Genomic DNA, 16,933 nt, shown 5'->3' on the forward strand with positions numbered 1-16,933 from the left:
CAGTACAGATCCATCTATGGCCTAATGGTTATAAAAAGGCCAGGAAGATGTTTCAAGGTAACAGGTTTTCTCTGTCTTCCAGCAGACCATACTGCCTGACACACAAAGAGGACGTCCTCCTCCACATAATCTGAGACCCACACCCCTCCCAGAGATCTGTCCATTCTCTCTTCCAAATACACTTTTAAACAGTGTTCATTATTTTCTTAACACCCACGAATTTTTTTACTAAGTTTTTAATTTTAATTCCAGTGTTGTTAACATACAGTGTCATATTAGTTTCAGGTGTACGAAATGATGATTTAACAATTCTATACATAACACCCCTTGATTTTTATCTAAACTTGGGGCTGGTTGCCAAAGACCCAGAGAGATTCAAATCCTGTATCATACTGGCACAAAGAATGATTGCTGATTAATCATGCTACAGAATGCTTCTTGATTTTAAAATCATAAATGGGGAGTGCACTCTGACTCAGGATAAAACTCAATCTGTGTTTCATGACAACCCAATCCAAATGGCAACGATGAAGTAGTAATAAAGAAAAAAAAATGGCAAAAACCTAAAAACCCTCTTTATCAAATCACTTTTATTTTATTTTTTTTTAAGATTTTATTTATTTATTCATGAAAGACAGAGAGAGAGAGACAGGCAGAGGAAGAAGCAGGCTCCATACAGGGAGCCCGATGTGGGACTTGATCCCGAGTCTCCAGGATCATGCCCTGGGCCGAAGGCAGGTGCTAAACCGCTGAGCCACCCAGGGATTCCCATCAAATTACTTTTAAGTCACAATGAGGAAACCATGACAATATCCAACATTGCATATGACAAAGACAGTGTTCTACACCTTTGATTTTTTTTTTAAAGATTTTATTTATTTACTCATGAGAGACAGAGAGAGAAAGGCAGAGACACAGGCAGAGGGAGAAGCAGGCTCTGTGCAGGGAATCCGATGTGAGACTAGATCCCAGTACTCCACCCAAGCATCCCTATACACCTTTGATTAGCATGGCTTTGCTCACTGGTACTAGGTCTCCCTATTAAAAACAAGAAACTGGGATGCCTGGGTGGCTTAGTGGCTGAGTGTCTACCTTTAGCTCAGGGCATGATCCTGAGGTCGAGTCCCACGTCAGGCTCCCTAGAGTGAGCCTGCTTCTCCCTCTGCCTCTGTCTCTGCCTCTCTCTGTGCATCTCTCTCTCTTTTTTTTCCTCTGTGCATCTCTCATGAATAAATAAAATTTTAAATAAGTAAATAAATAAATAACAAGAAACTGAACCATCAGAGATAAAACATAGTGAGTACCTTTTGCTGCTGTGAAGTTAGATGGTTTGTTCATCAGTGCTCTCCTCTTCTAGAATCTTCCACAAAATGTATAAACAACATAGACACCATTTAAGTAAATACCATTGCAACTCTAATCAATCTCCCCTGCACTAATGATTTCTATCATAAAATTCCATCATTCATTACTTATTTTAGTTGTGAGGATAATATACCTGTGTATAGAGCAATCCAAGGAATTTTAATATTCAATTGATGCTTGCAGCATTGTTTCCATCAACAAAGAAATTAATCCGTGGTAAAAATCATCTAAGGACTTGTCCAGAAAAAAAAGAGTTGTATTTCACCTTTTTAAAAAAATGCACATTCCAAAGTCTAGGGACTTTTTATTTCTTTGCTCAAAAACTGGGCCCCCCACTCAAAAACTAAGTGTGCATATGTATGTATATTGCTTGTTGCTAATGAACCTCAATGTCCCAAAAGAAATGAAAGTCTTTGACTTAGAAATGCTGATAGCTCTAGGACACATAAGCTAGACAAGCACAAAGGCATTGAAATATGTAAATAACACTCACATGGCTAAACCTTACTTTTGTTTGTTCTTAAAGCCACTGATGCCTGAGATGATACTTCATCATTTAACAGACTGATTTTCCATTTTAAGAAATGAAGAACATTAAGTTCAACAGTTTTAAATAATCATGTAACCATATTCAGATTTTTTTCTCTTCACAAAGAAAGAAAGCAACAATCTAACCTGTGGAAAGTATATTTCTGAAATAATCATCTATGATGAAAGTATGCTTTATACTGTTATTTCTGTAGAGGGGTGGTTTTCCTATTTTTTATTTTATAGATGAAAGTATATCATTTGAAAAGTGAAGTCTACTATTCTAGGCACTCAATTAAAATTCTTATCCTACATTTGAAAATTAATCACCACTTCCTTCATTGCAGCAGGCCTTGGAAAATCTAGTACATCAGACAGCAGAATAATTAACATGTTCACACCAACTGCCAGTCCCCTTTCCTCCACACAAAGTAATATTGGACATACAGGGAAAACATGCCAAAGACATGAATTCCACCTCTGCTAATGGCAGAGTGGGTCATGCACAGCACCCTTTTTGAGGAGAACGACTAAGAAAACTAGACACAACTTGCTTAAATCCTCTTTACAACATTAAATACCTAAAAAGATGGTAAAGAATTCCCAAGGCATAAGATATTGGCAAAATTTCAGAAGACTGGCACCTGCCATTAGCAGTACTGGGACTGGGAGACACAGGCACTACTGTGTACTTCGTACACTACTGAGGGGAAGGCAAAATAGTGAGCCCTGTGCATTTATCCTTTGATCCTACAACCACCACTCTGGAAATGGGCCCTGAAGATACGCCTCTAGTCATAGGAAACCATATACGCATGAGGTTATTTGTTTAGAACTGAAAAATATTAGCTACTACCTAAACATCTCAACACAGGAGATGGGTTGAATAACTTATGACCCACATACACACAGTGAAGTACTATGCTACTCCAATGAAGAAACAGGAAGAGCTCTATGAACTGAAATGGAGTAATTTCTAACATCCATTATGAAACGAAAAAGTGCAAATATAGTATGTTACCTTTTGTACAAGAAAGAGCGGAAATAAGATATCTATCCTCTTCACAAAACAGAAACACTGAATGAGAAACCAGAAAACAATGAAGCCAGCTACCTGTAAGCATAGGGAAGGTATGATGGAGCCATGAGGTGAGTGGAGGGGATATCCACCCAGGGGAAGAAAGTGACACTGCTCTGAACAGATCTTTTTCTAGAGCTTTGGCTTTTAGAAATGCTATTAACGCTATTATCTTACACATATTCAAAAAATAAAGCCAAAAAAGGATAGGAAGGGGAAAAGAAAACCTATAATTAAAAGCAGACTGAAAACAAATCAACTGCATTGCAGGTGAGTATTAGAACTACTCTAAAAGGGGAGGAAGGGAACCAATCCAAGTACCTTATGCACGTATCATGGAGTACACAGCCCCAGTCATGCCTGGCTGACAACTGGGAGGCAGAGGAGAGGGAGGAATTCCCTCCCTGATTCCTTGACTTCATTAGGTTTGTTTTTGTATTGGCGAGGGTAAAGTCATTCTGTAACAATTTTAGATGCATTATACAATTAAGCAAATGAGGGAATATGATGCTGTTGGAGGCCAGAATTTTTACAGAGGAAGAAGGGACACACAAATATGAAATGGGGGAAGGCAAGAAAGAATCATGTGGACATGGACTGGATTTGAAAGTATTAATGTGAACTCATGATTTCAAAATATGGATATGTGTGTGTGTCCATACAAGCATATGCAAGCATGCATATGAGTGTGTCATTCATATGTGTATATATATGTATCCATTTCCTAGCTCTGTTTTATGTAGACATTTCCCAAAAGCTAAGACATCCTAGGAAGGAGGATCACACATAGGGCCCTAACCAACTAATGCCATGTTCCATGAAAAGGAATCAGGGTTCCTCAGAGAATTGACTGGGAAATGACTAGCTCAGAGCAGGGAAGCTAAAAGCTGAGGCAAGAATATCTTGCTATGTCAGAAAGTTAAAAAAAAAAATTAACTCAAAAAAATGATGGGGAATGGCACAGGCATGTAGGAGCCAACTTGAAAGGCTTTACACTGACCAAGTCTGGTATAACATGAGCACCAAAATAATTTCTGTAATGAAGCCATTGATTAAAATAGGAATTTGTGGTACACAGAAAAATGCCCACCATCCTTATCCCTGAAACCTGATCATTTCTAATCTTACACAGCAAAGTGGTTTTGTAGATGTGATTAAGTCAAGGATCTTGAGATGTTTATCCTGGATTAGACAGATGGGCTGAATATAATAAAAAGATTTCCTTATAAGAGGGAGAAAGGAGGGTAAGAGTCAGAGAAGGAGATGTGTCAACAAAAGCAGAGGTCAGGGGGGCTGCTGGGTAGCTCAGTTGGCTAAGCATTCAACTCTTGATTTCAGCTCAGGTCATGATCTCAGGATTGTGAGATCAAGCCCCGTGTTGCAGTCCATGCTGGGCATAGAGCCTACTTAAGATTCTCTCTAGAAAAAAGAAAAAAAAAAAGCAGAAGTCAGAGAGAGAGAATACTTGAAGATGCTACACTGCCACCTTTGAAGATGTAAGAAGGGGCCATAAGCCAAGGAATACAGGCAGCCCCTAGAAGCTGGAAAAGGCAAAGAAAAAGAATTTTTCCCTTACAGCTTCCAAAAGGAACACAGGTATGCTGATACCTTGATTTTACTCCCAAAGACCCACTTTGTACTTCTGACCTCCAAAACTCCAACATAATAAATTTGTGTTGTTTTAAGTCACTGAAGTTTTGATAATTTGTTACAGAAGCAATAGGAAACTAATACAGAATATAAGTCCATACCAGTGACTGATTAAGAGATATGCTAATTCATATCAGTTACTTTGCAAAAAAAAAAAAAAAGGCTTATATTTACCAAGATCTAAACACTTTTTAACTTATTTTTGAAAAATACTTTTATATTATGCAACCTTTTTATTCAATATAACATACATATATAAAGGTATACTAATTCTAGGCATATGTCTCAGTTAACTTTCACAAGATTAACAGACTCATGTAACTAGCACCCAGATCAAAAAAAGACTTTGCGATAACATTGCAGAGCTCCCTTATAGCCCCCCCTTCCGGTTACTACCTGCCCCAGGAATAACCACTATCCTAACTTGTAATAGATGAAACAACCCTGTTTTTAAATTTAATGCAACTGTATTATGATATTTTGTATTTGCCATCTTTGTCTCAGAATTAACTTTGTGAGATTTATCCATTTTCTTAAGCATACTTATAAATCATATTCTTTGCTTCATAGCATTCCATCATATGACTAGTCCATAAATTGTTTACCCATTAGACTGTTGATGATGGACATTTGAATAGTTTCCTGTTTGGAGTTATGACCAGCCTTCTATATGTATTTCAGAGAACATACATTCACATTTCCATTGAATGTACAATTTAGAGGTGAAATTGCTGACTCATGGTATATCCTACATTCGGCTTCAATAGCCACTACCAGTTTTCCAAAGTATTTGTACCAACTTACATTCCCACTAGAAGCTTTTGAGAGTTCCACACCTAATATCCTCACCAACTCTTAATTCAAAAATCTGGTTTAATTAAAGATAAATTATTCAATATTTATTAGCCTCCAGGTGTTAGCCTAAAAATTTACAAAAGGGCAGGACTCCATTTAAAAAAGTGATGCCCATTTAGTTTAGATTTTTAAAGAAACTGAAATATATTTTAGCAACTTATGTATATTATTGCCAGAACTTTCTAATAAAGAATCACTTTTATTTTTCCCTTTGCTATTAAATTTTTTTGAAACCCCCATGAATGGGAACAAATTCTTTATACAATCAAATCCTTGTATATTTTTTACTGCTCTGTAGGCCACACTGTTGATTTCCAACTCCAAAGAACCAAATGGTCTAAACTCCGGAAAGAATCGGAGTTTAGCAATTGTGCTCATCAAGAATTAAATGCATGTAATCACTTCCATATAATAAAGTATTGATCAGCAGCCTTGAACACAGTTTGTGCTAACATTTCAAACAATGTAATGCTCCTTGGAGTGCTGGATCTTCAATTTCATATATTCCAGTCATGCCCAAGAAGTGGTAATTAGAAGATTTCCCATGGGTTATAGCATTAAAAAATATTTTTTACGAAGACCATGAATTGCAGTGGTGCCTTTCCTATCATAATATGGGCTGTAGCTATTATGATGACATTTCATGTTTAGTAAATAGACTAATTAAATGTCTGCATACATATAAGCACAGATACTTAAAAATACTGGATCTTAACAAATTATCCATGGGGTTATTGTTCAGTAGGATAAAAAATCAATAAGCAACACTGGACCAAGTAAGAGCTCAATGAAAAATTGAGAAATCACTGCTGAAAAAGTGACCATAACAATAGTTTCTGGTAATAGTGGGTATGGTTATTTGAATTAACCCTCTCACTGAAAACAGTGCAAAATGCCAGATAAAATATAAAAGAACAAAATCTTAAAAGTATTTAAGATCTGAAAAAGACAGTGGGGGAACTTTCAGACCAATTTCTTGAATGAAAGCCTTAACTACAGAGTGGAGTAGAACACATGAGTGCATACCTGATTGTGCCCTGGAGGCGCCTACCAATAAGACAAGCACAAGCTCCAGTGAGGCCACGAGGGCCAGAGAGAGAGATGTGAGTCCAGGACTCCCCAGCAGATGCAGTTTTGTATAGTCTCTTACCCTGAGCTGGGAACTGAGAATTACACTCTCAGAGTAATGGAGCAATCAGATCTAGTCACCAACCCCTCCACATACATTAATACTCCTGGGAACTGCTGAGGAGACTCCCCTGGGAAGTTATGATCTCAGACCTATCGTCTATATTTTATTTAAAGGTATTTTACTTAAAGAAAAGAGAGCTTCTTTTAAGTTCAGCTTTTAAAGAGTTAATATGGATAATGTAATTTTAGGATAAGCAGTAAAAGAACAAGGAGTACCTAAATGCCAATCTTCTGCAGAGAAAAAATTAATGAAAAAAATGTAAGTCATTAGGAAGAAAAATAAATTAGATGTGGGAAAAGAGAAAATATATATGACAAAGTCTGAAAGAAGACGGTAAAATGATGGCCAATATACTAACAATTACAGTAAATGTAAATGGAGTACATGCTCCAGTGAAAGTTAAATATGGGTCAGATAAGATTTTTTTAAATACTATATGATATTTACATGACACAGATCTAAAACATAAGGATAGAGAGATGTTGGAAGGAAAAAAATGAAAGAGATACATCAGCAAATATTAAACAAAAGATAGTATGTGTGTGATTATACTAAATGAGACAAAAGAGGCCTTAAGGTAAAAAGCATTACTAGAAATAAAGGTCACTTCACAATGAAACAAAGATCAATTTCATAAAATGACATAACTTTAAATTTTCATGCACTTAATAACATGGCATCAAAATACATAAAACAAAAACTGAATTATATAGCGCGATATAAATTCATAATTGCCTTAAAGGAGATTTATACATACTCAGTAAGTTATAGAAAAATGACACAGAAGTCAAAATCAAAAATCACAGAAACAGCTGGACAAGCATTTCATTTAAAAAATTCTCAAACAGCCAATAAATGTTTGAAAAATGACTTAGTCACATTAGTAGTCTTGATCCTACCATTTAAAACTATGGTGAAATATCATTATATATTCATTCATTAAAAAGCTTGAAATAATAGGAGTTGAGAAGGATGTGGGAATCAGATACTGCACTGCTGGTATGAATATAAACTAGTACCACCTCTTTGGAAAACACTACGGCATTTTCTAGACAAAATGAGTTTGTAAATATTCTATAACCACTAATTCCATTCCTATGTATGTATCCTAGAAATATTGCATGTTTATGTGGTGCAAAATATATTCACAAGAATCTCCAGAGCAATATTTTGTAAATGCCAAAAACCAGAAAGAGCCTAATGTCTATCCAGAAAATGTAAGTAAATTGTGGTATCTGCATATACTCAACATTAGGATACAATACACTAATGAAAAATTAAACCATAGAGATACTTACAACATGGATGTCCTACAGACACTGAGCAAAACAAGTCACAAATGAACACATAGAGTACAGACAGAAAGTACAAAAGCAGGCAAAACCAATCTATATTGTTTAGGAATGCATAGACAGGCCTACCAAGGAATGCATAGGAATGATTACGATGAAAGTCAGGATAGTGGCCCCTCTCCCAGGAGGAAAGGAATCATGATTGAGGGGAATTCAAAGCTACAGTCATGGTTTTTTAACTGAGTGGCAATTTCTTGAGCACTGGCTTTGCAACTATTTGTTAAACTATACAAGTTTTAAGGCACTTTTAAAGAGGGGGGAGGAGGAGGAGAAGAAGATATCCATAAAAAATTGGTAGAAAGTTTCTAACCCTAAAAAATAATTATTCTCTCTCTCTTGAAACATGTGTCCTCAGAATCCCCAGATGTCATGTAAGAAGTCAGGCCACCCCGAAGTCACTCTGCTGGAGAGACCACATAGAGGATGGAGAGAGGTGCCTGAAGAGTCCCAGCTGGAGGCAGATATGTGAGTGAATGAGTCTTCACATGATTCCAGCCCCAGGCACCACTGACTACAAGTACTTGAAAGACCCCACATTCAAACTGCCTTGTTGAGTTCAGTCAACCCCTAGAACCATTAGAGAAAATAGACCTGGCTTCATCTTACCTGGCTTCTTTTCTTGAGGCTTTCTGTGGCTGAGAATGAAATCACATAGCCTCTCCTCCCTCCTCTAAAGTCAGCACTCAGCTCGCCTAAGGATAGCTTTAAGGCAGAGGTCCTGAAATGCACGCAGTTTCACTGCCCAGAAGACAGGTGCCAATGTGTAAAGACCTTCCTGTTTGTCACGGAGCAAGGTAGGAGTGGGTGCTACCCATATCTAGTGGGTAGAGGCCAGGAATACAGCTAAACATCCTACAATGCCCAGGACAGCCAACACAAAAAGGAATGGTTCGTCCCCTAAATGCCCATAGTGCAAACACTGAGAAACACCGTTCTAAGAGTTTATGTGGTTGGTTGGGTACAACAAATAACCAGGAAAGAAGCAGCAAGCTGGGCTGAGTTTGAGTCAGAAGAGAAAAAGAATAACAAGCATAGGAAATCCCAAAAGGGTGCCTGGGTGGCTCAGTCAGTTAAGTGTCTGCCTTCAGCTCAGGTCATGATCCCAGGGTCCTAGAATCGAGTTCCACCATCAGGCTCCCTGCCCTACAGGGAATCTGCTTCTCCCTCTCCTTCTGCCATTACCCCTGCTTGTATTCGTTCTCTCACTGTCAAATAAATAAATAAAATCTTTTTTAAAAGGAAATCCCAAAGAAGTCAACAAGGAGAGAAGACACTTCTTATGTTCATTTGGGGGAAGGGGGCAGCTTTTCTGAATGGTTATTTCATGTGAGGAACACATATGAGCCAAATATATGCAAACTAGTCTCTTTACTTATAGAATTACCGAATAAACAAAAAAAATCTTTCTCACAAGCTGCCAGAACTGACCGTAGAGCAATAGTCTTTCAACAAAATAGGATACTGTATTATTGCTTCAAAAGCCGACAACGTGATCTTGATAAATTCTTCTGATGCCATCAGTCCTAGGAATACAGTTAATTATTATAGGTGTTTATTTTCATGTGCAAAATCACCATATCAAAGTACCTCAAACAAAGACGTAAAATGTCCCATGATTTACTCACCTATGGCTCCATCTATGTTAGTTTCTCCTGAGTCTACAGATTTAATATGACTCTGTAAAAAATAAAAAGTATTAAGTGAAGATTTCAAAATAAGTCTGAAAGAAAATATGTTTTCCCCAAAACTGTACCTATCATTCTTACTGAAATAATTCCCGAAAGGTATTAAATACTATGTACATATTATAAGCACTATAATCATGGTCTTAAAATATGATATGAAATAATATATATCTTATAAACCATAGTCATTTTTTAAACATAGAGATCACTATCCATGAGATTTAATACTGGAATAAATTCAATAGCAATGAAAGCACAGAAAAGTCACCCTATAAAAGTGAAGATAATCCAATTAATACATAACCATGTCCAATATGCTACACTTACTCACTCCTTGGAAGTTAGTACGGATGCACCTAATCAGGTGAAACAGTCCTCTCAAAGGAAGGTTGGGCCTTATCTGCCCTGAGTGTACACTGCATCCGAATGCAGCAAAGCAAGGCCTGCCTTCAAAGTTCACCACTGTTATTAGTCCCTCTTCTATATGTCCTACCATTAACCCCAACACCAACCCCAATGTCATGCCTCCATGCAAGAGGACTCCCAACACTGTTTTAGAAGCAGGCCTGAGCAGCACAGCTATGAGCTCCCTGGGTGAATTTCCCAGTCTGAAGCTGAATGCACAACACAGAAGAGGTATTCTGTGAACATGAGCTGAATGAAACAATAATAATAAGCAGCATGGCCATGTTAGTGATGTATGGAAGCACACTACTGAGTTCTGGCTCCTGGCTTACAAAATAATACATATATAATATTTTATATATAACAACAAGCAGCAATTAAAATGTAAGATTACTTTGGTATAAAAAAAAAAAGTGAGCAATTAACCTAGAGGGAAAATGAGTCTACTATAATCCAATGGTTCTTCTCAAAATACTTGATAAATATAAATGACTATATATCACATATATAGTGAACATCTGTTTAGGTTTTTGTGATATAAAGAATAAAGAAAATCCTTAAATCCATATTTGACTTAAGAATTAAGACATTCCAGGGGCACCTGGGTGGCTTAGTCAGTTGAGCATCCAACTCTTGATCTCAGTTTAGGTCTTGATCCTGAGTTCAAGCCCCATGCTGGGCTCCATGCTGAGCATGGAGCCTACTTAAAAAAAAAAAAAAAAAAAAGAAAGAAAGAAAGAACTAAGACAGTCCCAATTTTTTTGCATGAGTTTCTTCCACCCCATGTCATTTATTTGGAGATAACTACTGTCATGAATTTATCATTTCCTTAACATTTTTTAATAGTTTTACTAGATATACATATGTCCCTAAATAGTATACTGTTTGTGTATTTTTGGTCTTCACTGAAATGGTATCAAACTGTATACAGTTTATACAAACAGGACCGTATATAGCCATTAAAATGTGGAAAAAAAGAAAATTTTAGAGTTATGGGAAAATATTTAGTCAAAGTTAAATAGAAAAATATTGGGGTGCCCGGGTGGCTCAGTCAGTTAAGCATTGACTCTTGGTTTTGGCTTAGGTTGTGATCTCAGGATCATCCAGCCTCATGTGAAGCTCCGTGCTCAGCAGTGAGTCTACTTCCCCTCTTCCAGAGTTTCTCCCCCTGTTTGCTGTCTCTCTCTCCCTAATAAAATCTTTAAATGTTAAATAAAAAAAACAGAATACATATATATACATATGTATATACACATACAGCTCAATCTCAACTACATGTATCAGCGTAAGTTTTATATGTATGTATATATATGTTACAAACACAGTTTTCTACACACACAATGCATATATGCAAATTGAAAACACTATGTAAACAACAATAGGTTAACACATGGTTGTTTCTGAGAGTAGTGGAGTTATGGATGATTTTTTCTTCATATCTAATTTTCTACATTTTCTTTAATAAGCATATTTTCATAACTTAAATAAGTACAAGTTGCCTTTAAGAGAAAATCTCAAAGACATACATTCTTTGAAAGCTGAACATACAAGACTCTTTAAATCATTTATTTCAGTCTATGATTACAAAAACAAAATACTAAAAAAGAAAAAATGTAATAAATAATAATTTTTTAAAAAGGCAATATAAGCCTGTCATAATTTGGTTGATATAATTTCACAAAATTCCAAAATGGGCACATAACTTTTACTGAGTAAATATATGGATTTGATGTTGAGTAAAATATTCAGAGAAAGATGTCTTTTGACTTAAATAAGTCTACTTAAAGATCTATGGATTACTAAGCAAAGAAAGAAGGTACAGTGTTTATACTACCATCTTTCCTGTGTATATATTTTTAAATATAGATATTACACAAACATAGATGAGGACAAAAATTTTGGAGGAAGACATCACAGGAAACCACCGGCAGAGGTTTTCTTTAGGAAGACAGAATGCTGGCCTGGGAGGTGGGCTTTTGCACCATTTGCACTGTTGGAATTTTCTAGCCATATATGTGTATTAATTTTTTCCTTTTTTAATGTCAAGAAGGGTTCTCTATATAGTGAAATTATGGACTTCTTTTAACTTATTTTCTTCTTTATACTTTCTGTTTAATTAAAAAAAATCCCTACTGAATGTTTCATTGCTTTACAGATTTTAATATCTTTTGATACATTTCTTCTTCTACTAAGCATGAAGGCATATAAATTAGGAAAAGAAGCCAGATGCACCAGTGTGCAGAGAGAGGTCTCGCTTGAGATGAGCAATCATGAATTTAAAGTGAGACCAGTTATAAAAAAAAAAAAAAAGTGAGACCAGTTATTTCATTGAGTTTTTGTCTCTCCATATTTAGTCACTCAAAGCAAGAGGTAGGGAATTATATTGCACCAGAATTAGGGTTTGCCAGAGGAGGACACCAAAGGAGGGAAGCAAAGGGAGTTACAGGTTTGTGTCAAGCAAGAATGTCAGCTGAACAGGGACTCGAGGCTGAGTGAAGAGAAAAGTGAAGTCACTGGCCCTCAGGAGGGCAGGATGGTGATCGGAAAGTGCTAAGACCAGTTTCAGTCTCAGAGGAATCTATGGGGAGCAGAGGGGAAGTAAGGTGAAAATCGGGAATGGTGGCCAAACTGTGGCACTGGAAATGTCATAGGTGCAGGCAGCTGAGAGAGGGTTACAAGCTCCTGAGGAAAGAGGCGGTGGAGAGGGTAAGAGGCTGAGATGCTGGAAGCATGGTCCATAGTGATGTCTGGTTTTCCGAGAACGTGGACAGACACAGCATGGAGACACTAACAATGAGATCAATGCTGGAAAATTCTGAGGAATGAGGGGCAATGATCCAGGAATCTGTGTGAGCACAGCAGAGGAGTAACACAGGCTATATTCTGAGGGTGCAAGCTTCAACACTGGAAGTTTTAGCAGAGAAGCTGAAAGGATGGCCACCTGCTCCACAGCCAGGCTTCCTGGGTAGAGGAGTGTGAGGCAGAAAATGGTCCTATCTAGAGGGAGAGGCTGTGCCATGAGTGCAAGCCAGGGCTCTGCAATATCATTCAATACTTCAGAGAAGTCCGGAATGAGCTCCTACAGCAAACTATGTATATGAATTAATTTGCTGTTCCTAAAAGGAAGGGGGAGCTCATAGCAGGAATACCTGTATGGCAGTAAACAAGTACATAGCATCATATTTTTTAAAATGTATGAGTGCACTATCTTTGCTGTAACTACTGCAACTGAAGTCAATACCTACCTATCCACAAACCAACATTCGCTGAAAACAAAAATCTGCATAAGGCAGGAAATACATCCCTTATAAAATAATTATCTCAATGCCCAGGATAAGTAAACATTTATGAAGTAATGGAGATTATGATTACATTTTGTATACGAATCTATCAGAATAATTTTATCATTTCTTGCCTTTGAAAATGAAAATCGTTGAGGTCTTTTTTTGTAGAAAACTATATAGCCATTGCACTGCCATTAATGCACTTTTATAAACTAAACGAGGCCAGGGCTTAAGGAGAAAAAAAAAAAAACACAACAAAATCCTCTTCCTCAGCTCATTAATCAAGAGCATTTTCAAAAGGACATAAGAAACACAGTGAACATTAGGTTATTCCACATCACGAGTTCCCGAGCGTATTTCCTTAATGTCACTGCTTCCTATTTCCCAGCCCAGTTCAACGGAGGCCCCAGAGAACTATGGTATTTACCGCAGGATTTCCCCATAGTGCTTCCCCAGAGGCTCACACTATCCCTAGATCCTTTTTTTTTTTAACTGGAGAGAAAGAGGCGAGTATGATGACACAGTGCTTCTGTTAATAAGAAGGAAAAATAGCAATTATCAGCTATGTAATCCTCTTTTGCCTAGACCCTTTGAAAGCTTCATAATGGTTTAAAGGTGCCCTGCTAAATCATTTCCAAATACTTGCTTCTTTAAAATATAAGACGACCAAAATTTTGTTTTAGGTAGTTAAAAAATATGTTTACAAAATGCTAATTCTGATACTCCTGTGACCATATGTAAGAAGTATCCTGAAGTTTTCTACCAAAAATATAAAAGATGTCTATGGGTCAAAACTGGCAAACAATTGCCTAGTGCCAGCCTGAAAAGCAAAGCTAACAGGAAGTGCAATTCCACCGCTCCCTCCAGCCTGGCCTCTTTGGGACTCTTCTAATGAGCAGCCATCACACCAGCCCACCTATGGTCTCCGTACCTGTTCAAGGCAGGCCAGCAGTTCCCGGACAGCCACTGTAGAGGAAGCCCAAAAAGTTCTGGGCAACAACTTGCTGCCACTGGACACAACTACTAAAGATGAGCCACGGGGAGCCCTGAGTGACTCGGCGGTTTAGTGCCACCTTTGGCCCAGGGCGTGACCCTGGGGTCCCAGGATTGAGTCCCGCATCGGGCTCCCTGCATGGAGCCTGCTCCTCCCTCTGCCTGTGTCTCTGCTTCTCTCTCTCTCTCTCTCTCTTTCTCTCTCTCTCTCTTTCTCTCTCAGGAATAAATAAATGTTTTTTAAAAATAAAATTAAAAAAAATAAAGATGAGCCACACTTGAATACCTCAAATTAAGGCAAATTAAGCTACTCTACCAGATACATTTTGAAAAATGTTGAAAATAATATTTATCTCCAGATAGAACAATAAGGCTTTCAAAACACAGTGCTGGGGCGCCTGGATGACTCAACGGTTGAGTGTCTGCCTCTGACTCAGGTCATGATCCCAGAATCCTGGGATTGAGTCCTACATTGAGCTCCCCATAGGGAGACTGCTTCTCCCTCTGCCTGTGTCTCTGCCCCTCTCTGTGTGTCTCTCATGAATAAATAAAAAGTAAATCTTAAAAAAAAAAAAAAAGCCCACAGGGGTAAATACATACACAAGAATGATCTGGCCCCTCAGGCCACCAGGATAGAAGGTGCCCTGTGCTCTGGACAGTTTCACGAAGCCATTGTGTAGACTGCTCTATAGAACACATAGACCTGTGCAGCCCCCTTCTCTCCTCACAAAAAGACAAAACAAAACAAACTCTCTCAAATAAGGTCAGGAAACTTTTGCCTAAGCAAAATTTAAAAAGATTATTTCAAAGCACAAAACTCAAGAGGCTTTAATATGCTAATCTGCACTGTGAATTTCTAAGCAGCAGTAGACTGTTGGATGAGTTGACTTTGCCTGGTGGCATCAGTAGGGCACTGTGACTTCCATGATACCTTTGGCATCTTCTGGATAGATTACGAATCAATTCACAGAAGTACAACCAACTCAACAGTTGATAATAAATGCACAAGAAGTCTGGAGATAACTAAATCCAGGTTCCTCATTTTAGTCAATACCTCTTTCCTTTTACTAGTTTTTCATCAAAGCCTTCAACACTGAGTAAAAGAACAATGCACACATAGCTAAGGCCAAATAACAGATGTGATGAGAAAAATAATGAAAAAATTCTGGGACTGGCCATGATCCAAACTAGGAAAATAGCCTGAAAAAAGCCAAAAGATATTTTCCATTTTATTTGCCTAAATTCCATCTACCTGAGTGACATTATCAAGGAAAAAAACTGTTAGAGATTTTTTAATATACTAATTATCTTTCAATCAGGCAAGTTATTTTCCACTCCCTAAAAGGGCCTATTAAGGAGACCCTACAGACTACCTCTCCACCCACACAGAGTTTGCCCAATGAGTGAAGATGAGGAGATTCCCCCTTAATGTGGCCTCCTCCCTCGTCCAGAGCATTGCATTAGATGGAGCAGATGTGTTCTCCCTAAAATACAAACATATAATTCCTGAAGGTCCATAAAGACTTCTGGTTGTAGATACTTGCTGGTTTCTTGAAAACCTAAAGTGTACTCAGTTAATGTAGGAAGAGGAAAGTGCTCCACAGAAGAAAAAAATAAAAGAACAAGCAAGGACAATTATCCACATCCCAAAAAAACAAACACTGTGCCAAAAGATTCCAAGATGGCCACAAGGGCAAAATTACCATTTCCAGGCAACAATAATTTAGTGCAGTGGATCAATTACAGTCATGCCAAGATGATACCTATATTGGACTTAAAAACAGATTAAAAAGCAAATTAAATAAGGTAGTAAGTGATTTCTAGTAATAGCAAATCCGTGAATGCACAACAATGAAATTATGTACTTTGCAGACCTTGGAATTCAAGGCACTTAGGATGATAAAGATTTGGTATGAGAAACAAAAGGACCCTAACTGCATTGTCTGAACACATTTCTTAAAAAATCAGTGACCTCCACTCAACATTTGTACTTCAAAAATTCATATTTTACTCTATGATGAATCTTCTAGAACACTACATCCTCACTTGTGGAGGACAATCATTTTTTTTGTATTCCACACTTACAACAACATGGAGATGTTGACTTCATCTTAACTAGAAACCTCTATGGTGTTTTGAAAATCTCAGTTAAGTGTTATTAATATCAAGATAAGACTGGAGATATCGTATGACAGATGTCTTAACTCCCTCTCTGTGTAGCACCCCATTTTATCAATGATATATAGTGCAACTATTCCAGACAAGGAAAAAATAGTACAATTCATGAGCCACAAAGAGATTATTTTTTGCAAGCAAAAATGAAGTGAAAGATAGGATAATGATTTGTTTTTCATTGCTACTCATCTCATCAAAATTAAAGAAAAAGTTAAATTAAGCTTAACTGAGAGAAATGCCATCATGAAAAGAGACACTACATATAACTGGACAACATAAGCCAAAGTAAATAATGATGATAATATATTCCCAGCATTCCATTCTCAACAGGTTTATGATTTTAAATTTTTTCATAACGTTTAGTACCAAAA

General features: G+C 37.3%; 1 protein-coding gene across 1 annotated transcript in view; it reads right to left on the reverse strand.

Annotated features, from left to right (window-relative positions):
* The window catches only part of ULK4 (unc-51 like kinase 4), a 595,478-nt gene that overhangs the window by 361,365 nt on the left and 217,180 nt on the right, over positions 1-16,933 (reverse strand). The window contains exons 26-27 of the mRNA XM_041734654.1: positions 9,646-9,697; positions 9,449-9,543 (exon numbers count right to left, since the gene is read on the reverse strand). Of these exons, the coding sequence (XP_041590588.1) occupies positions 9,449-9,543; positions 9,646-9,697 (147 nt within the window). The remainder of the gene's footprint in view (positions 1-9,448; positions 9,544-9,645; positions 9,698-16,933) is intronic.

Source organism: Vulpes lagopus, chromosome 19, assembly GCF_018345385.1.
Source record: "Vulpes lagopus strain Blue_001 chromosome 19, ASM1834538v1, whole genome shotgun sequence".
NCBI classification, from domain to species: Eukaryota; Metazoa; Chordata; class Mammalia; order Carnivora; family Canidae; genus Vulpes; species Vulpes lagopus.